The sequence below is a fragment of the Mastacembelus armatus genome, chromosome 21 (assembly GCF_900324485.2).
Source record: "Mastacembelus armatus chromosome 21, fMasArm1.2, whole genome shotgun sequence".
Taxonomy (NCBI): domain Eukaryota; kingdom Metazoa; phylum Chordata; class Actinopteri; order Synbranchiformes; family Mastacembelidae; genus Mastacembelus; species Mastacembelus armatus.
Genome location: NC_046653.1, coordinates 16654005 through 16676700, shown reverse-complemented (window position 1 = coordinate 16676700; position 22696 = coordinate 16654005). Strand labels below are relative to the sequence as shown.

The window sequence follows — 22696 nt, the reverse complement described above, 5'->3', positions numbered from 1 at the left end:
GATATGTCATTACAAGTGCCATCTCTGTATGCCTCCCTCTCTCAGATCTCATCCCCTCTTTGCATACAAGTGCACTCATTGGCTGTATGTAAGTTTATGTCTGTACAGTTCCTCAGGTTATGGGAATTTCTAGAATAATATACATCAAAATATCAATTGATTTGTGATCTTATTTATTAAATGTGTACTTATGTGCTTTGCAAAATATAATGCCATCTCTGTGGTTACAGTGTAAGGTACAGTATAAAGCATATATGTATGTATAACGTATGTAACTCTGTTAATCCTTTCATCTTTTCATCATCACCATATGTGTGTGTGAGCGGCCATGAATGCTTGTGTGTCACTGTGATCTTGCTTTCTGTCTAAGCGCAGCATTGCAGAGCATAAGCTGCATACTAACCCAATCATTAAGACATAAATGAGAACATCAGAATCTATCTGCAGTCTCGCACAGCAGTCCTGAGAGAGAGGCAGAGGGAGGGAGGAAGGTGGGGGGGAGGGCTGACCAATTTATCTTCACTCTCTCCTTCCTCCTCTTGTAATGTTTGCATCTCCTCATTTCTTTCTTGCTCTCCCACTTCCTTTTAATTCCCTGACAGATAGAAGCACAGGGGTGGAATGTGGCCTGGTTGAATATATTAGACTGAGACTTTCTGACTGTAGTTTTTAGTCTAATTGGAAGCAGCACAGCAGCAACGTCTCAGGCTTCGCCCAGACGATGTGACCCATTCGGAATCTGCCCTTCCTTTCTAATTTTGTCCTGCATTTCAAACACTGGCCAATCCTGGCCCACTTTGCAGTCCATATGTGTGATAAAGCAATAACATCAGAGAGAACATAAAACAGATAGAGAGGGAGTTGGGTAAAAAATGTCTTGACTTTCTGTGTCTGGCACGTCTAAAACAACCTCTCTTAACACACTCATAATTTGAGGTTGTGGAAAATATTTTCAAAATATGGGAAAATCCTGGTTATAAGAGTGGCTCCTCAGACATGAGCTGTGTCACGTCAGCTCCACATTTTACCTTTGATCAGGAAATGTCTTGAGAAATGTCATCAAAAATGTGTCAGAAACACATTCTCCTAGCCTGTGTTTAGAAAGCACATTTGCAAAGCATTTTGAGTGTGTTTTGACAGAGGGCAGAGGGTTTCTGTATGTACAAATTGGAAACATGCACCAAAGCAATACCAATGCTGGGTTCATGTGTTGTTCCACTTTATTGCAGTTGGAAATGTGTCTGTGTTCAAGGGCAAGGTCTGCTCTTAGGTTCACGAATGAATGAATGAATGTGTGTCACACACACATATTTAAACTGGTTTGATGGGAGAAAACTATAATTTTTTCACATTCATTTTGATTTTTTGCAGTGCAAACTTATGTAATTATAATCAGTTTCAGTCTCAGCCTTAAACTGCAATGTACATTATCACCTGTTATCTCATGTAAGGGCTAGAATGAATAGCTATGAATTGCTATGGTGCGTTCATATTTAATTAAATTTTTGGTACCACCTTTAATTAGAGGGTTCTTCTTCTAAGTTCTCATTCAACTCGACATCATGTTTCAGTCAAGACTGTACTGCCAACAATTGGAATTAGATTTGATAAATTATGGATCCATGTGTTAATTCCTACCCACAACACAACCCACACAACACAGGCATTCAGTGAATTACCCATCACGGGTTTGTCTGTGGGGTTTGATGTGTAGACTAGCAACGAAGGCGAAAAACGTTCTTTTATTGATTCAACAGTTTGTGTTAGGGACCATTTATGCACCACACATGTAAATCCACACATCTCACTCCCATGACATTTGTATTATCAAGTGGATGGCTGCATCACACTGATGGGTGGAAAGATGTCAAGTTTGACACTCAGTTCAGTTGATATTGAATCAAGTGAAATGCTGTTGAAAGTGTTTAAAAATGAAGGATTTTAAAGAATCAGCATAAAATTGCACTAAATCAACTTATTTAAATTTCTTCCTTATAAATAAATGTCAAGTTGATCAAAAGCAATCATAATATGATTTGTTGACGGTTTTTATTTTAAAATCATTTAATTTGGGTAATCACTTCTAACACTCTTCACTGTTTAATTGCATTTAATTAGATTCAACATCTAATAGGATCACATTTTCTTCAATTTACTATTTAAGTTTTTGGAATTGAGTCAGTGTTTAGTTTATCATGTTTGCCAACTTCATCCAAATATGAGGACACATGAAGCTGAATTTATCCATTCCAGTTTTAACTCTGCTGCTCTGTGTTTTGATGACAACATCCAAACATATTTAGCAAAATAAAATAAGGTAATAATTACTAACATATTAGGAATTGCAGAAACACATTTTACAATAATGCAGTTCAGTACATGCAACACCACCACCATCAGCTATAACCAAAATGACCAGTGTCAACAAAATCTGAACATGACAAGCTTTACAGAAATAGAAATGATTGCAGGACAGTTACATAGGATTATGTTCGATTCTACAGAATTACATAATAAACTTGAAAATTTAGTGTCAGCAGGCTGGATCCTCTGAGGGGTTCAGTTAATAACATTCATAATCAGAGTCAAACCTCTTGTCACTGGAGTTGGCCTCAGAACAGTATGTGTGTGTGTGTGTGTGTGTGTGTGTGTGTTTATGTGTGATATACTTTAGCAGCTAGTCTTTGGTTTACACCCAACTCTGGCTGGACCAGCCCAAACAAGACCCTCATTATCAATGCCTCCTTAACTGTGGTGGCTCCTCATCTGATAATTAAACAGTGAACAGTGTTGATTTTCTATGTGTACCAAGAGACTGGGCTTGTGCATGTGTCTGTGCATGTGTTTTTATGTACTAGTATGTGCAGTAAGGATTTTCGTAGTCATTACTATGTGTATTAGTATCTCACATCTTCCAGGCTCCGTGTTGTGAGCAGCTCATTATTATTTAAGTCAAACTAAAGCTCATAGTCCGCAAATATAAATCAATGAAAGATTTGTTATCATGACCTATCATTTATTTTTGAATGAGTAACTCTAGCCTCTCTGCTGTCAACATGGTACAACATTTAAATCTCAACGAGCAAAAGCAAAAGCATCAATTCTCTTAAATGAACATAACATAAAAGATTAAGATGTTATGCTACAAATATTGACTGTGGGAAACTGATACAGACAGTTCCATTTAGTTTCATGTGTTACGAAAAGATAACAAAAAATAAACATATAGTATATTAGCTTGAAAAATGTAACTACTGGTCTGGGATGAGCATGGACGATAATTAATCAATTATTTTTAGGCATTAAACATATTTGGTTAGTTTTAGGACTTGCATTACATCTCTACAACCACCATGGGTCACTACATGCTATGGGTGCACATTAATGTGCATTTATGCTGTAACTCGTAATTGAATGCCGACTTTCATTGCTTCTAGCAGGTATAGTAGGCCTGTACTGACTTACAGTATACCTATAGTGAGTACATATTCAATAGCAAGGTAACAGGTAAATTGGCTGGTTGAATGCTTGTTCAAATGCTTTTTTGTGATGCTAATATTGTAGTTTCCAACATGTGTGCATGTATTTTCTCATTGTTTACGTGCTTACGTGTCAGCTGATGTACAGTATATAAGCCTATTGCTGTAGCCTAATTGTGTATTTGAGGTGTGAACCAAATGCAGATACATTTATCATATATTACGTTTATGTTTATAATTGTTAGTGAGGGAATTTCTCTGTTAATAATTATGAAGATCATTTTATTATTTTATGCCTAGCCCTCTTTCTAACCCACAATAATGTACCTATAAGTACATACTTTTTTATTAATGTATTTGTGTAATCTATAACTTGTCCTGTGGGCACCCATAAGTAGAGACCGCGGGCTTATAAATAATAATACAGTAAAACATCATTGCAATAACATAAAATATGTCCTAAGAGAAGCTAGCAAATACTCTACAATAAATTGGACTTAAAATGTCCTTATAGCTCATAATGTACAAGTGCATTATTATTATGCCCCATTTAGGAGCGCTTGAGATACAACATGAGAAAGATGCATAGTCCCCAAGTACCAAGCAGCCACAAGTAAATGTTGTGGTGAGTTGTGTCTTTTATATAACTTTATAATAACTTGCCCTCCTAGTTAAAATAAAAAGGAAGGAACATGATGAGCGGAAATGTCAACCCCCTGTGACAAATGTCTTGTAAACTACAGTGGACACCTTTGCAGCACTTGCAAAAAATATGTCAATTAAGATTTCCTCATTATGTTACTAGAAAATGTAATCCATATATATTTACTTCACATTCTTTCCATGAGTCATATATAAACATCATTTCTAAGAGAAGGCGTTGGCAGAGATCAGTCTTTTCACTCTGTGTTGTTCTGATTGTCCAGTGGGAGCTGTGTGCCATGATGGGCATATCTAACAGCAGAAGCAGGATATGTGCATTATTAGATAAAGTGAAGCTTTTTATTTAATATAAATCTCTGCTTGAGCTAGATCATTTACAGTGTTGCAAAGAAATAGCCAGTATTTCCTCTTTTGGGTATTGGATTAGCTTTTCCCTTTACCTGTCCCTCTATCTTCTTCTGCCTTCCGTGGATCATGTCCTGACGTAGCTTGTTTCCCTTCTCTGTTGCTTTGAAGAAACCTTTGATTTCCCCTCCGCCAACCAAATGAAGAAATCAATTTCAGTGACACTCTTTGAAGATTTCGCCCTATTTTCTCTCTGACTTTATCTTCCATCCTTGTACCATATTAGCATGAATGAAATGTTTTTCTTTTCATGAAGGTTGTGCAAAGTTATTAAGATACAGATTTTGTGTATGTTCTTGCAGATATATGCATGTCGGTATATTTGTCAAATAGAATATATACACCTTTAATCTATTAAATGCCTTGTGGGTTTCACATCTCTAAACTGTATATGCTGACACTGCCAGAGACATGAAAAAAACATGCAACTCAAACACAATGAAGCCAATTTAGGACATGGGCGCAATTTCTAGAGCTACCCCTTTAAGAGGCTCCAGAAGGTCTGACATGGCTGGCCTGCATGGGTCAGTGGTGCCCATCGGAGGAAAAACCTCTGATAACAAGCTAGAGCCAGCTGTAGATTGTTAATACTGTAAAGACCTGCTGACAGCTGTGGCCCCTCCCTTTATGCCTCTAACTTGTTCTCTCATTCAGTCTCACTCTACACGCCTGTAAGTGTTTGTGTGTATTTGATTGGCTGTAAAAGAGACAGAAGGAGAGCAAGCCAAGAAATAGCACAGGAAAGCTAGAAAGAGACTAAGCTCAGTGTGTGTCTGGAGGTGAGTGTGTATATCTGTTATATCTCTGCTGGCAATCTTGCACCAATCCACCCCACCACCACCCATTCCAGGCCATTTTTCATCCAACTGCTGCAGTACACATTGCAGAGGGAGACAAGGGGGGTGGGGGTGGCATGGATGGCAGCAGGGGACATAGCAGTGCTGCGAAGAGAAAGGGATTCTGCTGTGATACAGTGCAGTTATAGTGAACAGTTATCTGTTGCTTGGATTACATTATTTAACAGGTTTGCATGGCTGGGGATGGATGGAACGAGACCCCACAGAGACAGAGAGCCTTGCTAACTGAGCTGCAGGTACACACACATGCATACAGTACAAGCAGGGCCTGGTAGAGCGACATTAAGACTGCAGTGGGTGTTGATTCATCACTCTCACTCACAGTAGGCTCATCTTGCTGATAATTATCTTTGTCAAATTAATTATCAGTGTAAGTGTCAGCATGACAGTGTCGATGAATTACATCCAGATAACCTTGATTAATCAAAATGAGTTTTAGGGCAAATGTTTTGTGCATATGGATGTGCTCTCTGTAGAGAATGTCCTCTTCGTTCTCCATCCATCTCCATCCTCGTGTCCATCATCCCTCATTGCCGAACCACTCTCCACCGTTGTCTCTGCTCTCTGTGCTCTTGTAGAGGAGTTTGCTCCTTTTATCATTTCAGTTTGAAAGAAAGGTTGTCTGCCTTCAGAACAGTAGGTAGAGTCAGCATGGAGCACAGCTGTGAACTGTGGAGGTAAACTTGCCAGGATACAATTGTGCAGCATCGACATGTTTCTATTAATGTTTTAGCCACGCTAATAGCATGAGGCTCCAAATGGCAATGTTGGTTTGGCTGTTGCTTGAAATATAAGACTGAAGTATCTCAATAATTCTTGACGATTTCCACTAACCTGACTCTTTCAGTCATAGGTCAGTTATCCAGTGAAATAACTCAGTATCTACTACATGGGTTGGCATAACATTTTGTAGACATTCATCATTCCCAGATAATGTATCCCCCTTTGCTCTTTCCCTAATGTGACACTGTGGGTTTCAATGGCACACCATGACATTTGTTCATTCTTTGCCCTTCTCTAGCTTGTAGTTAAATTCACTGTACCTAAACACAGCCACAGAGGGTGTGTGTGACTGGTTTGTTTAGTCATGTTCACGCTTTTGTCACTCTTTACTGCTGGCCAGGACAGTTTACTGTTCACTTTTAAGGACATGTAATGTATGATGAGACAGAAAGTACCTTTCAAAGAACAATTTTGTGGTTAGTTTTTAGTCTCCATGGTTTTTAGAATTAGAAATCCTGCAGATTTAAAAAAAGTATTTAAAAGAAAATCCCTGATTGACACATAAATATGATCTTATCAAATGAGAATGATTCTATACAGTAAAATGCAGAAGGTTGGTAAGGAAGGTGTTCAGTATGTGTGTGATATGTGTGCAAACAAGACACAAAGCCCATAAATGGATTCATGTAGAGAAGTGAAGAAACTAACTAGTTTAACAGTAAATAAATCCATACATGCATGTGTTTAACAAAAAATAACAAAAAAAGTTATAGCATTCAAAGATGGCAGCCACTCACTTGAATAAAAACTCCAAACAGAATAATATTATGACAGGAGAAGCTGAAATTGACCGTGCCACAGGCTCAGAGGGCAGTACAGAGCACCACCTGACACAGTCTTGAGGGCAGTGAGCACTTTCTGCATAGAGGAAATTCATTCTATCATTATTAATTCACGCACTGCCGTGACCTTATCTTTTATTCATACATTTTTCATGTTACCCTGCACTGTTGGTCTTTTGTGATTCAGCACCATAATGCTTATGATTTTTTTTTTTTTCTTTCAATGAGAATCATGCTATTCCGAGACCTGGTCTGTCAAACGTTTCAACAAAACAGTCTGCTGAACTTTCCACTGTCTGTAGTCAAAGAAAAGAGAAATCACACTTCCATCAAAGTACAGTTTTACAATCTTGACGTTTTGACTCCCCTAAGCCAAAAAGTCATACTGTCATGAAAATCCATTTTTTGTATTATTTTTGTCAAGGCAAGATCATCAAGGGTGAATGCCTAAGGTTTATTCTATCCTTTATTTATAAAAAAGTAAAAAAGAAGGAGGTGTAGAATAGATATAGCCTTGTTATGTTAGCAATTTTTTTTTAACTTGCTTAAATAATGAAAAAATGTTACACTCACTTTAGGATCACTTCATGGTCTTTACACTTGTGCTTATGAGGCCACATCAGGGTCACAAGGTCAACGTTGTAAAATTGTCGCTGTGATGGAGGTGTCATTTCTTTTGTCTGTGTGTGGCCTGAGGTCACTCTATTTTACACACGTCCCTCTGTCTCTCTTCATTTGTTTGGCTCTGTGTATTTTGCTTTTAATAACCTCAATATAATACTGCATGTCCTTGGTGTGTGGTAATTACAATAGCATGGTTTTTGTTTGCTGAATGAACAACTGATATTAAAAGATATGAGGTGGTGTGTAGATGTCGATGATCAAATGTGTGCATGTGTGTGTATGTGTGTGTGTGTGTGTCCATCCATTTGTTTGCTGTATGTGCAGATGTTTTGTTGTGCATCCGCTACAAACAGAAGGTTGGTCATTATTGAAAAACCAGGCCTGTGCGTGTTCACACAGTCATTCAAATGTAATTGAATAGGTGTCTCTCAGGGAGTTGCATGAGTGCTTTCGGCTTCACTTTAGTTTCAATCAGTGTATTGTGTTGTGGCTTCAGTCAGCTGGCAGTCTCATTCCTTCTTTTGTTTTACTATTACATTCCCATTGGGTCCTCTAACCATCTTGGCTAAACCTGCAGGTTTATTTCATGTTTGTTTTGTTGTTAGAACATTAGTTACATTACATTTTCTCCACTTAACTGCCATTGACATGGTTTGTATGCCTGCCAGATACTGGTCCCAGGCTAGTCAACATACACCCATGCATTCAATGACTTTACAGTACAGTACACACACCTCTGTCCACATACATACATCACATGAAATTAAATGTTATGTTACAAATGGTTTGTTTTTGAGGTGACTCTTATTACATTTATTGACGTACCAACATGTCTAGTCACGTACTGCTTGATTGTTTGCCCATGTGAATGTGGATGTTGTTTTCCAGATTATATTTGGTGCAACCTTTGCTACAGTATTTGATTCCTCACCCACATCCTGTAGTGGAAATCCTGTGGGACATTGCTGCTGCAGGAATAGAGGGGTTAGTTTACAGGGAGGCCCCTATAAAAGAACACCCTCTATTTGACCCTTTATTTCTTGAACTGCCTCAGCATCACTGCTTGAATGAACTAATCATTTATCCAGCACTGTGGAGAGCAGGCAAAATGCACAGAGATCTGGGCTTCTGTGCACCATGTGTAGGAAATTACATATTCTTCTGTGGACAGTATACTGAACATAGGGTCCAATTAATTTATTTCATTAAAAACTATGTCCCTTTAGTTTGAATCTTATAGAAATAAACAGTTTAAACATGCCAGAAAAAAGTATATGCTACACAAATAAATAAATAAATCTAAAATCATAATTTCTAATTGTTACACATATTCAGAGGGGTACATATTAAGTTTTTCTTTTTCTAACTTTTAAGGCTGACTATAAAGCATTTCTTGTAGCAGAATACACATTAATGTTTTTGTTAAGACCAGTCTTTGTTTAAACAAGTGTAAAACTTAGCAGCCCAAACAAAAAAGGGTCTGTTTTCCTGGGAAAATATAAAAACCTGAAAGGATGCAACTACTACCTACAACTACTATTCACTGAATTGTTGAATTGAATTGTTTCATGTTGTTTTATTCTCATGCCTCAGTTTGACTGTACCTAAAAATATGCTAATACCTGCCCTGGTATATTGTTTATAAGCTGCAGATCATTTAAATAAACAGAGCAAGAGAGAGGAAAAAGAAAAGAGGCTGCGATTGATGCAAAGAGCAGTGAGTGGTTCTGCTAGTGAACTGACTAAGCAGCTCATGAGATGGTGTGTTCACGCATCTTTCTGTAGCTTTGCTGTACTGTACTTTATGTTGAAGAGTTGCAGTAATGTTGTGTGTTGCTACCAGCTCATCCAGTCTCTGTCAGCAGTTTAGCCACAAACACAAGTCAAGATAAAGCATTAAAGACGAGGCACTGACAAGGCAGAGCCATCCGGGGCCACTTAAAACCAATACTACAGGGCAGGGTAAGGCCTTCCATCAATTACAATGTTAAATAGCCTAATGGTAATGAAATAATCCAATTCAGGACACAGCTGATTCTCAACTCTGCAGATCACCAACAGGTGGATAAGGGGATGAGAGGATTTTGCAGTTATAAAAAGGATATGCATTATAGAGCTGGCACAAAACATGGACAATGAAGTTCTCCAAGTGACAATTGCATTGGCAACAAGCATCTACTTTAAGACCAGATTGGTTAGTTCATTTTCTTCCAGGCCCTTGCCTTTCTGCATTCAGTACATGGTCTGTGTGTACTCATGGAGTCATTCATCTCTGACAACTGTACTTTTTTTGTTTTCAAGCTGCTGCATAAAAAGATGTGTTTTCCTGTAAATTCTCACTATGCAGAGCATACATCATCAACATCTGCTATTTCCATTGATTCTATTTATATTTAAGCCATCTCTAAATATATTTTTGTAAGTGTATTTTATTGTATTTTTATCAGAAATTTTCTTGTTTTCTGAAATCTTCTTATTACAGTTTTCTGTGGAAATCCACCTGATGTGACTATTTTGTTCAGGTACCTTAATTATTTGAACATATGTTTTGTGCATTCAATTTTGTGTTTGTGTTTGTACTTAACTCTGAGAGGTAAAGAGCTATATGAGCTTATGGATCCATGCATCAGTGTCACTGCCTTGAAGGGAGAGATGGCACAAGGACAGGATTTACAGTAAGACAGAACATGTGCGATGAAAGCTATAAAAAGGAGTGAAAGGTAACAGCAGAAGGAGAATGGAAATTTGAGAGTCAGCTGGCTGACCTCTAACTCAGTGAGCTGGTGATTATGGAGAAGGCACTACTTTACGCTATCTCTCCAGCAGGGTTAATGGAACACACCTGATAAAAGATTAAATGAAAGAAAAAGTCCTTCTTGCTATCTCTGTCATGTTTCTCTAAATGCCTCTCACTTGCTTCTTTGTCCCTTTGTGAGATTTGACAGCAGGATGGTAAATTTCTAATTATGGGTCTACAGTGCTCTGCATGGCTGAGGGAATAGAGATCTGTAGCCGGAGCAGTGGGCCTTCACCTACTGACGCTGAGTGCAAAAGTACCCAACTGTGTGGCAAAGGACCAAAAAGAGCTGTTGCATTTCAGACATGTTTTTTTCTTACTGCCAGGGTGTATCTGCCATTTTTGTCCTTTTTTGTTTTAGTCACATGGTCTGGGTGTCCCTTGGCCTAACTTACTGTAGTTCTTTGTTATTTTAGGCAACACTGACTCAGACTGTGATATAAGGAAATGTGAAGTGTATGGGCCCTGTGATGGACTGGCGACCTGTCCAGGGTGTACCCCTGCCTTCCACCTGAAAGAGAGCTGGGATAGGCTCCAGCAGATCCCTATGACCCTGGTTAAGGAATAAGCGGGTATAGATAATGGATGGATGGATGAAGTGGTTGGGGAAATGGTCTCAACTTTTCTTCTAGACTCAAGTAGAAGTTAAGGCATTGCTTTAGGATATGTTTAGTCTCTTCAGTTGTGATATTGATTTTTGCCTGAGACCTTGACTTTAAAATTGTGCAGTGTACAAAAATAGACATCGCCAGTGTTGTCGTTAGTGTAACATGATACGTTGCTGAACGGGACAAAAGCCTGTTTCACCCAGTTTTTTTGTTTTTTTTATTTCCTCACACTGACAGCTACCAGATGAGCAGTTGTCTAAACACCCGGAACAGGACATGAATTGGAAACTGTGTTGCACAAGCAAAAACGCCAGAGGCATACAAGTGTACACATATTACGAAACATATTCACACACACAAACACACAAATGTACACATGATGTTGGTAATTTAGAAAGATTAACAAGATGTTACATAAGGTCATGTGATCTCATTTCATCTGTGACATTTATAGACTGATAACAGATTAGAGAGAAGGGCTGTGTGTGTGTGTGTGTGTGTGTGTGTGTGATGTCCTCAGAAATCAACCTTATCTTTAAATGGATATCTAATTATTAGCATACAGCAATTTACTGTACTCTAATCTGTAAATGTGTACAATCTCTGTGCAGGTCAGACACACACCTCATGGTCTAAAACATCCATGATAAATGATAGAACATAGTCTTTAATGGTCTTTTAAGTGGTATTTTCTGTTATTATACAATGATAGAATACATTTCGGGTGCTACTGTACAGGAGTACCAGACAACAGATGCAGTGAAGATGATTATTAAACATTTTAAGGGTTTTTTTGACCTCACACTGAGAATGTTTCTAAGAATATTTTCCTAACGTATTGATTTTTGTTGAATCATGTAGAGTATTGCATCTTTACACATATTAATATCTTGGCTGGATTTCAACCATTTCCATCTAGAGGTCAACAAATGTAGTTTAGCTTGGAATCCAAGCTTTGTATTTATAATGTACATACTATTATCCATGCAGTTTTTGTGATTAGCAGTGTTTCTACCTATTAATAATAGTTATATTCTTTGTGCTTTTGTGTACAGTACTTCGTTGATGCATTTATGGTCTTTATTAATAGTTTTGCTGTAAGTCATTCAGAAGAATCTCTGCATTATTATTATAAAATATATCAACATATGCATTCTATTCTTGCTCTGCTCTTGCTTTTCTGGCACAAACAAACATGTACGTACCTACATGGAGGAGTGATCTATAGTCTGTTGCACTGTTTTTAGCCTTGATGATTAGCTCACAGCAGGTGTTAGTTTGACTCACAATCCCTGCAGTGGTGTTCAGGAAATACCAGTTAATTGTCGCAGGTGATAATACCGCACAATGAGGTAACCACCTTATCACAGGGGGGCAGAAAAATAAGGTGCTAAGTAAATAATTTGTCCCCACTTATGCACTTGTAGTGTTGAGAAAATGGGTGAGAAAAAACAGAACAAATTACTGTACACCATCATTTAAATTCTGCAATATATTTAGATATAGATAACAATAACTTAAATGGTTTTCTATTGTTGATTTTGTTGTAAAAGAGCTGTCAGTCAAATTAGTAGTAATAGATGGTTCAATTGTATGTTTTGATTTTTGGTGATGTGATGCTACACGTAAAACCATTCACTGTAATTGCCTCTTTTTTAGTCCTAGTTTTCATTATTCATAGCAGTCATCTGCCTTTTCCCATCTCATGGTCTTCCTTAGCAGTTTGATTAGTGATTGTGGAGGCAGCTGTAGTTTGAGTCTGTGGATAATAACTGATCATTATTATGCTGACCTCTTTATTTATTTATTTATTTTACAGTACAAACACTACTGGTGTAAATGAAGCCTAAACAGCTTAAGAAAACATTAGTACTGGAACTTAAATTTAAGATAGGAGCTCCTGTATTAATGTTAATGCCATGTTTCTAATATTTTGTTTGGATATTTGGATTTTGGATTGTTATTTATATTAGGTTAGCTGTATAGATGGTGACTTCAAAGCTTGTAAAAGAAACAGGAGTTCTCCTTCTGAAAATATTGAAATGAAGTAAACAGGTGTCCTGAAAAGGAGGTTTGGTAATATTGTAAACTAACAAAATGAAGACTGCCCAGCAACAGTCACCATCTTAAAAAAGTCATGAATGATGCACATACAGTAAATGTGAGAGTGTGCATGTGTGTGCATGCATATCATTCAATGCAACCCTCCCTAACTCATCAATATTCTCTCTCTGCATTCCCCCCTTCTCCACCTGTCTTCTTCTCTCCCTCACCTGTCTGTCTCCCGCCTAGACGGTTTATAAGCCCTGGCTGTGTTCTCAGTACTTCCAGACCACCCAGATGCACTGCAGCAAGCGAATCCCCTGTGGTCAGTACTGCCTGGAGGTTCAGCAGCGGTGCCCCTTCGTCCTGCCCGACAATGATGATCTCATTCATGGAGGCAGCCCTAGTTTTATATGCACAGGTACCAAATTACATTTTACAGTTTCTACTTTTTTTTTTTAACAGAACAGTATCAGTACATCACATGCTTCCTTGTGTAACTCTACTATTCAACCAGTAAGGATTGAGAAATTGGGCAAAGGTGCCTTGGTGACTCATAAAAGAGCATTACTTCCCCAAAGTTACCATTAACCTCTTCTGCTTTTCTCTGCACTGTGTACTGTAGATCATGTGCTTGGCCTGTGTAACCTACTGTACAATTATTGAACAATTTAAAGAGCATGTGTTGAATGTAGTGTCCTGTTCAGGGCTACTTCAATAGGACACACAGTCCCTGCTGGACACACAGCAAACTCTTGTGCCTTTACAGTTTTAGGATGTTCTGTCAAATCAGCAGACTAACAGTGTGATGCACTGCAACAACTATTTGTCAGAAATTACTCACAGCAGCAAGAATCAGCTGCACAACAGCTCTCACAGCAAGTCACATGCTCTGTCTGTACTGAGCAGCATATAGCACTGTGGAGGCCGGTGTCAGTGAATTCAATGCTTACTGCTAGTCAAGGACAGACCCACACAAAAGCAAAACAACACGGGTCTGTAACCTTAACAAATGCTTAACTTTGCCAGATTTATGTCTCCACATACATTGATGGTGAGTACCCTTTGTACGTGTGAGCAGATTTCTGTGCCCAGCACAAAAGCACACACTGGTTACATGACATTTTGATGCTGCCCTCTGGTGGTGACCATGTTTCAAGCATGTACAGTATGAGGAGAAATATAAAGCACAATGTTGAGGTTGTTTTCTTGCCTTTGTTTTTAGTATTTGTACTGATTTATGTAATTAAAAAAACTGAACCAGGCTGGTTTTGTCAGCGATTGATACTGAAGGACAAGGCTGACATTATTCTGCATTTTTGTTATTATCTAGCGCTTTCATAAATAAATGATCAAAAGCAACAATGTGCTAGACTGTTCATATCATCATATGACACAAGTGTCTAGTACAGACATGACATGAAGACATTTTTTACGCAGGAGGATGGTTTTACCATGTAACAATCCGTTCTGAGTGCCCAGTCTATCCTGTGAGCACACACTGATGCACACTGGTCGAGCATTTGGTTAAATACATTCAGTGTGTGAGATGACAGCAGCTGTTTCAGTTCTTCAGGCTGGGTCTGTTACTTCTGCACACTGTATATGTGTAAGTGTGTATTTTGCCGAAAAACTCTGCAAACAAAGTTACTCTAAATGTGGATTATGTCAGAAACGTCCAATAATTACATGGTTCTTCTTGTCACAGTTAAGCTGTTGACAGTCAGACTGTGCTGAGTGGGCACACACTTCTTCAAAGTTCACTCCTCGCATTAGCATGCACACAGGCTGTGACAAACCCCTCAGCTCATAATGTCACTGGGAAGTGTGTCAGTTTGCTGTTTGTGATTTCAGTCCTTGTGTTGATGCAGAACATTTGGATACACAGTGTTTTTGTTGCTATTTAAATGTATCTTTTACTTTGTGTTTTCACATTAAAAAAAAACAAAACAAATACTTATATTTGTGAGCATTTTTGGTGCAGTCTCCATACATCAACATGTACTTCTGTAGTGTATCTGCAGGCCTCAGTCCAAAGACAAGTTTAAATTATAGTTTATTGTAAAACTTGGTAGAAGCACAGTGATATGTAGCATTACAGTATTATTAAATTCACACATTCGTTACAACTATTTCAAGGGTTGGAACCTTACTTAAAAATGACTACTGATTTATGGATGATTATAATTTTTGATTAAAAATCTGCCCATTTTAAATTACTAATCAAACTGATGTTTACAGCTCCAGCAAATAAAAAGCGAATTAAGAAACATTGCAAATCAAACACAATGAAGTTTAAAATGTAAATTAAGTTTAAGGACACATAAAACTGATTATTTTACTTTGGAAAATTGGCAAGCTAGATTTATTTTTGTTTATTTATTTTTAAACTCTGATACTGTGATCTTGTATAATTGGAGCTATTGCAAACTTCTGTTTTTCAAACTCAGTTTGACTTTGCTCTCTGTGTTTTCTATTTGCAGCATTTCTCTATGCTGTGCATGTACTGTCAAATTTTCTGTTTGCACTGCATTAAGCTGTCATGGCTACTGCTTCCCAACCATAATTTCAACCTTCGAATAATGAAGCTCATCGAGATTAGTTCTTACTCATATCTGTTGTTATTCTTGTCGTTTAAATATTTGAATTCTTAAAGCAATGCTTGCTGATGAAGCTGAAAAGGCAGCACTGTTTTTGTGACACAAGCGTAGGATTTATAAAACAGTGGTACATGCAACATCTTTGAGACAATATGTGAGCTGTAAGCTAACTGTTTATATTTCCACCACCCTCCATCCCCCCAAACATCCCCAGGGTTGCTGGAGGACTATCCAGGTGTGGATCCGGATGCAGAGTGCTGTGACGTGCGGTGGAACTTGAAAGTGCACAAACGTTCCCGGGGGACCCTGAAAAGAACTCACCCGCCATGCCAGCATCGTACCTCCCTCAGCTCCTCAGCAGCCTGCAGACTGTGTAACAGCCGGCTCAAACTCTGCCTGCTGGTCCTTGTCCTCCTACACACTGTTGCCAGCCTCAGTGCATCCCACAATGCAACAGGACTAGGCCTCCCTGCCATCACACCTCTGGAGGAGAGCCCGGCCAACGAGGAGTGATAGCGCTTCCAGGAGGAGGTGAGGTTGTTGAGGTGGGGGATTCCCTCACCATGGCAACCGATGTGGAAAAATACAGCCACAGTTGTGCGAACGGCTGGAGCTGTGTGCCTGTGGACCCTCTGCAATGCTTTCTAGAAATTGGAAAATGTGGGAAGGTCTGAGATGAAAGACACACAAATCAATCAATACAAATAAATAAGTAAACAAACATTCTCACTAAAGGACTCAACCAGTCCTTTAGGTAGGAAAAGGGGACAATGCCACAGCCTTTGTTGAGTGGGAAGGTCGGCTTCCTCATGGCTGAGTTTCTCTCACTACGCTTTTTTACACTGTGTTCCAATTACTGGTTTCTGTTGCACTGGCTGACTATGAAATAACATAATCATATTCTCTTTGTAATGTTCATCCTTTGTGTTTGTTTCTGGGTCTCTCATACAGAAGAAATTGTGTTCTCTACATAAGACAGATAATGTGTAAAAAAAATAATTAGCTGCAAGTTTGCGTGTGTGTGCGATGGTTTGTGTTTCAAGATTCGTGTGGGAGTGTGTGTGTGCTTGTATGTGCATCTGTACACGTGTGTATGTTTTTGTGCGTGAGAGAATGAGTGTGTGTTTCTGACACGAACTCTAAAAGTCTACCTAACAGATTGGTGCAGCGATGATGTTTTTATGAAGGACCCCTCACCCCCAGATGTCACTTAGCTCTGCCATCAACATCTGTTTGCCACAATCCCATTAAAATTTAACTGGGTTTTGAATGCGGTTCTGGTGTCCACAATAAGCTACTTGTTTAACACAGGTTTATGGTTTTCTCTCATGTTGTTTTGTGAGATACTGTTCACCTATTAGCACTGTTTTTACAAGGATCAAACCATTTCTGTTATTGGTATCAATAAATTGCTACACCTGGCTAAACTGTGGGAAACAGCAGGAAACAAACGGGATGCTTTTCCAATGTCAGCAGCACTCAGCTATATAATAATATATTCTTTAAGCACATGTAGGATGCCCTTTTATTTTTTACAACAAATAAATGTGGCTAATGTTTATTTAGTTTTTTTTTTTTTAATATCTTTTGTCTGATCATCTTGGCCACATTGTCAGATCTCAGCATTTATTTCTTTGAGTAAAATGTTATTATAATGAAATGATGCAAAATACAAAATGCAAAATGACAAAAAGTCCTAAATTGTACTAAACCAGATAGATGTTTAAGCTTCAGGCTAATGCTCTGACAGGACTGAGCCATATGATCAAAAATCATTTTACCTCAATCATCACAAATTAACAACAAATCTTTTTTAAACAAAGTTTAAAATAAAATGTATTTTACTGCAGTCTGCATATTACAGTATGTGCTGAGTGATCATGGTTTAGGGGTGCTACAAATACAATGAGCACGGATCATGTTGCACACGGCCCTGTTTTGAATGAAAAGGCATGTAAGTAGAACCTGTAGAAAGCTTTTACTATACTGACCAATATTTGAAGGGTCAGAACATCTTCACGTTGATACTGATGAAATGATAAAATGTTTAATTCCATTCAAAATATTGACTGTACCTGGAATAACCACGAACAGACAAGTACCTGCAGTATACCCTCTGTACTTCATGCCTCGAACAGTTAGCCACTTGTCAGCAATTTGCATCAATCACAGGAAGGGATCAAGTGATTTTATCTTACAGAACAAAATGTGAAATGGTCTTAAACTTGTCTTAACCAAAGATGTTACTTCAGGCATTTAACCAAAACCCCATTCAGATTCTGGTCACTTTTAAGCCACATGGATCAGCAAAGTTAACTGACAATGGGATTTTTTTTACCACTTGATCAGTATATTTGTTACTGTTGCTACAGATGTAGAATCATTTATTTTATATATATTTTCTATTTATTTATTTTTGAGATTTAAAGGCACTATCCAGTCGAAATACTGTCCACAACATAAAAATAATGACTACTGAAGGTTTCTCTCTCTCCTATGCCTCAAGACCTTCTTCTTTTTTCTTCTTACTGAAGTGGATTACTAATGCAAAATAACAGCACTATGAATAATAAAAGTCTTCATCCCAGTACCCTTACTTGAATCAAATCTATATCAGCAGTTTACAGTTAACTTCAGACCTTTTTACTCCCCGGATCAATACTGACTGGATGTTACCTTTAAGGATGTTTAATAATTGGTAAACTGTAATTCCCATTTGGTTATGATGAACAGACAATGTCAACATCTCATTAGAAAAGGTAGCATGCTACCTGCATTAGTCTTGAGAAAGATTCGCTGACCCAACGGGTATATGAAATTTTAACCCCACTCCCTGGCCATGCACTACGTATAGAATGAGATTTAATAAGATCTCGCCAACACAGAGAAAATTAGTCTGAACTGGTAAATTTGTTTTTGTTGAATCAAAATGTGTAATCTATTCTGATTAGCTGCATGTGGAGGCTTTCTGCGATTTATGACGGCCTCTTTTGTTGATTGTCCTCAGCCCCACTCCCTGTATAAGCACCACATCTGATCCCAAATCAGCTCCTGTAGCATGCCCACCATCTTGTACCTTTTCTCTTCAAAACATCCAACTAATGTCTCATTAAGTAAAGGGCTTATCAAGATATACAGTACAAACATGTCCATCAACGCACTCAAACACTCCAAGCTGTTGGCCGACTGAGGGTAAAAACACGGCTCATATTCTGTTTTATTCAGCTCGTACACCTGCGGTACAGAGGTATTCCACTGGCTGTTAGTGGGGAGCAGGAACACAAACAAATCCAGAGAGAGGAGCATGTCATTGTTTGTGTAAGCACTAATGGCAAAACCTGATAATCACCTAAGTCAGCCGTCACTTATGTTTATCTTTCAAATATTGACCAGCGTAGAAAGGAATGGTGTGACCTTAAGGGCTGACTTCTTCTTTAGTTTCTAGTTTTTATTTTGTGTGTCTTTGATGAACATGGCTGTGAGATCAGGTATTTGAAGATAAACAGATGTTGCTGAATGCATTTTTTTCCACTCTGTTTGTTACTTAAATGAGATGTCCAATCCAATATCTGATGTCAAGAATTTTATTATACAGCTTATATGAGGATTTAAAATTCATCATTACTCACAGCATTTCTGTAAACTGGCTTATTTTATGCTTTTTAGACTTTACCATTCCTGCTTGCATGAAATACATAACTGCTCATTGTCATTCAGCACAACACACCCATGCCCATCCTGGATGACCGCATTCAGTGATAGAAAAATGCTGCTATACTATTGGCCACCAGTAGATGGAGATATTTTTATTCTTTTATATTGCAACTGATAATATCACTAAGACCTACCACACAAGAACTGTCAGACACACAGGAATCAGGAAAGGAAAGGAAAAGTGACGAGTCTGTGGGTAGAAGTGGGCTGTTGTACTGTATGTGTGTGTACGTTTGCATACGTGCATATGCAGAGATGTATGTTTGTGTACCTCGCTAATTGTTGTGTGTTCCCTGGAGAGCTTATTAGTGTTGCCATGACCTCCGAGGCCTACAGGACAGGTGTGCTAAACCTCCTCTGTCTTTAGACCACAGGAACCTGTTACATTAGTTATCTATTCACTGCAAACCTAACACTACATGTACTGTAGTATGAAATCATTGTACAATGTGTAATAACTGGGTCTTTGCCCCTAGACTCATAACAGACCAGAGTAGATCTCTGTTTTCCTTGAATATTTCCAAATATTGTCTGAAAGGTGGTGAAAGATGTCAGAGGCAGTGCAAAGGTCTGGGTGAATGTGGTGTGTAACTGGTGCCAAAGCATCTTGTATGACATGCTGCTTTTCAATGGGCAACAGGGTCCGGTTGTTGTACAAATGTGCCATGCAGCCCTCAACACAAGCGCATGTAAGGGATCTCTTGAAGACACATGTGATTTCATTCTGCTTATCATGACAACAGCCATGCTGTGATGTAACAAACATCACAACCTGTGAACTGTTGGACATGTATTCATACAACAGACCTGCATTCAAAAGTCACACGGAGGCCATGTCTGCTTTACATGCAGTAATGCTGCCCCTGCTGTAGCCGCATGGGTGCAAATGCTGTGCATATGTGTTGTCTTTCATGGCCTTTTCGACATATTTGCACCATTAAACGTTTTTGTGTGCAAGATTTCTTCCAAACAATAATAGAATTAGATTTGACTTATGTAAATCTCTGATTTGACTTTTGTTGGTAATGCAGGCATGCTCTCAACAATTACTCTGCTGTGATAATTAGATTTTTTATGCTTTTTTATGTTTTTTTTTTTTTTATTGTTTACTGCATTATTCGGAGAAGAAAATGTTTAGGGTCCTATAGAGTAGATTCAAATTAAATTCCTGACAATGGTCTGTAGCAGTCTTAGGGTATGGTCTGTCACACTATGGTATATAACACACCAACCTACAAAAATGTTTTGTGTTTGGCCCTTGCACTAATAGACTATGCCCTGACCCCCTGTGCCACCAAATGATATGTACACAAATCTTTCCTTCTTTCACTCCTCCTCAACCTCTCTCTGTTTTCACAATAGTTCCGTTCTCTATCCTGTGGATCTATGCAGAAGCCCATTCCTTTTTTTAGTTGTAAATATGTTCCCTAGTATGCTGAACAATGTATGTCTTTTTGTCCAGGTTTTCTTGTGTACTTTGAGTTGATGTCACGCTGTTATTTTCTTCTTCTTCTCTTAATTCTTTTTTATATTTTGAGCGTCTGAAATCATTGATGTTAAAAGAGAATGTGGTGAGAATTGACCGACAGACTTGTCCTCAGCTTCGCAACCTTATTGTGACAGGTTGCGCTTCTGTGTGCATGAAAGCGATAGATGATTATAGAAATGAAGACGGTTCAAAGGCATATAGAAGTATCATTACAATTATGATTATTATGATTACTATTATACTACCAGTATATTGTAATATTATAGATGCTTTAGCTCAAGTAACTTCTTTAATTTTTTTACAAACAACTTTGATGAAATGATTTATAAAACAGTCTCACAAGTCATGATCTTTTCAAAAAGTATGAAAACTACTGCTACAATGATTAAATTGTGTTCTGATGAAAATAAATACAGACATATAATCTGTTCCTCTGTTGTGTTTCTGTATGTTTCAATTAAGATGTAAAAATAGCATTGAAAACAACATTGTCTCCACAACCACAAAAAAGCACTGTATTTTTATATCTATATATAGGGGTCTGAATGATATTAAACTTGACAACAAAGTTTTATACACTGACAGTGGAACAGTGAACAGCCTCTTTTAATAAACCATGATGACGACAAGAAGGTGCAATCATATGACATATTTTCTTTAGAGGTGCTAATGTTGACAGTATCTCAAAATATCCTGAATGAATTAGGTAACAATGATGTCATATTAACAACAGGTAATATATTGACCCATCTAGTTCGACTGTTTATTAAGCATAAAGTCTAAAGTGATCACACCATTCTGTGTTACATATTTTTAGCCAACATCAGTCCAATTACCACTACCACTATTTTAAACTTCTATTACATCTCTTATTATTTTTATTATGCTTAATTTATGAACAATAAACCTATATTACAATGATACCATATTTTTGAATAAAATAAGCAGAAATTATTAGTTAGTTTGGATAACCACTGACTGGTATATCTCAAATATAGGTCAGGATAGCCAGGTCAGCCAGGTCAAAATTGACCAATGCAATTGTATTCATAACTAGAGACCAAAGATATGATTTGCAAAACTGTTTTCAACTTCTTTAGAATACAACCAACAGAAAAACTGTGTGAGGGTGTGTGTGCGTGTGTGTGTGTGTGTGTATAGCCCCATGAAGAAAAGAAAAAAGAAACAACAGAACAGTTTATGAGTCATTGTATAGGTTTTAGGTCTTGTCTGAAACGGAGTAGTTTCAAGGTATGTAAGAAGGGGAGTTTCTTTGTCAAGAGAGTTCTCTCAGTAAGAGCTGGTGATCTGATTAAATGGAGTCTTGATAGTGCAGTACTTGTTGGAGAGCCTGTACCATCCCCTGTTGTTTACCTCAGTAGGTCACTAAGAGTTTTAGAGCCATAAATTGTCTAAAGGATATAACTCCTGCCTCAATCAGGGATGTGAACATATTCTGCTGCTTTACACTTTTAGTGGGTTTAATGCTCTGATTACATAAACCCTGTAGACATTGGTTTAGGATTAGCTAAAGGTAATAACTAAGTTTAAGGAGTTGTCTTATTGCCAATATCAATCTATTGTCCATTTTCCATTAGTGTCCAATACTCTATTGTAATATGAATTAATTGGGAAAAAAAAATTCAAAAACAAAACTTGTACAGTTGTGACCTCTATGTTTTAGTTAATAATATGCATCAGCCTGCTTTTGAACTTTACAATATGTTAGTCTGTTCATTCATTTAGGAGAATTCAGTTTAACAGTGTTAACAAATGTCTCCCAAAGATAATGGATGAGGCAACCAGGTTATAACACTATTGGATGTGATCCTTTCTATGTGCATCTAATTAA

General features: G+C 37.9%; 1 protein-coding gene across 1 annotated transcript in view; it reads left to right on the top strand.

Moving 5' to 3' along the window:
- Positions 1–16461, top strand: part of nalf1b (NALCN channel auxiliary factor 1b) — a 62447-nt gene extending 45986 nt beyond the window's left edge. Inside the window, exons 2-3 of the mRNA XM_026295888.1 lie at positions 13291–13462; positions 15856–16461. Coding sequence (XP_026151673.1) covers positions 13291–13462; positions 15856–16154 — 471 coding nt within the window. The 3' untranslated portion in view covers positions 16155–16461. The remainder of the gene's footprint in view (positions 1–13290; positions 13463–15855) is intronic.
- The last annotated feature ends 6235 nt before the right edge of the window (positions 16462–22696 follow it).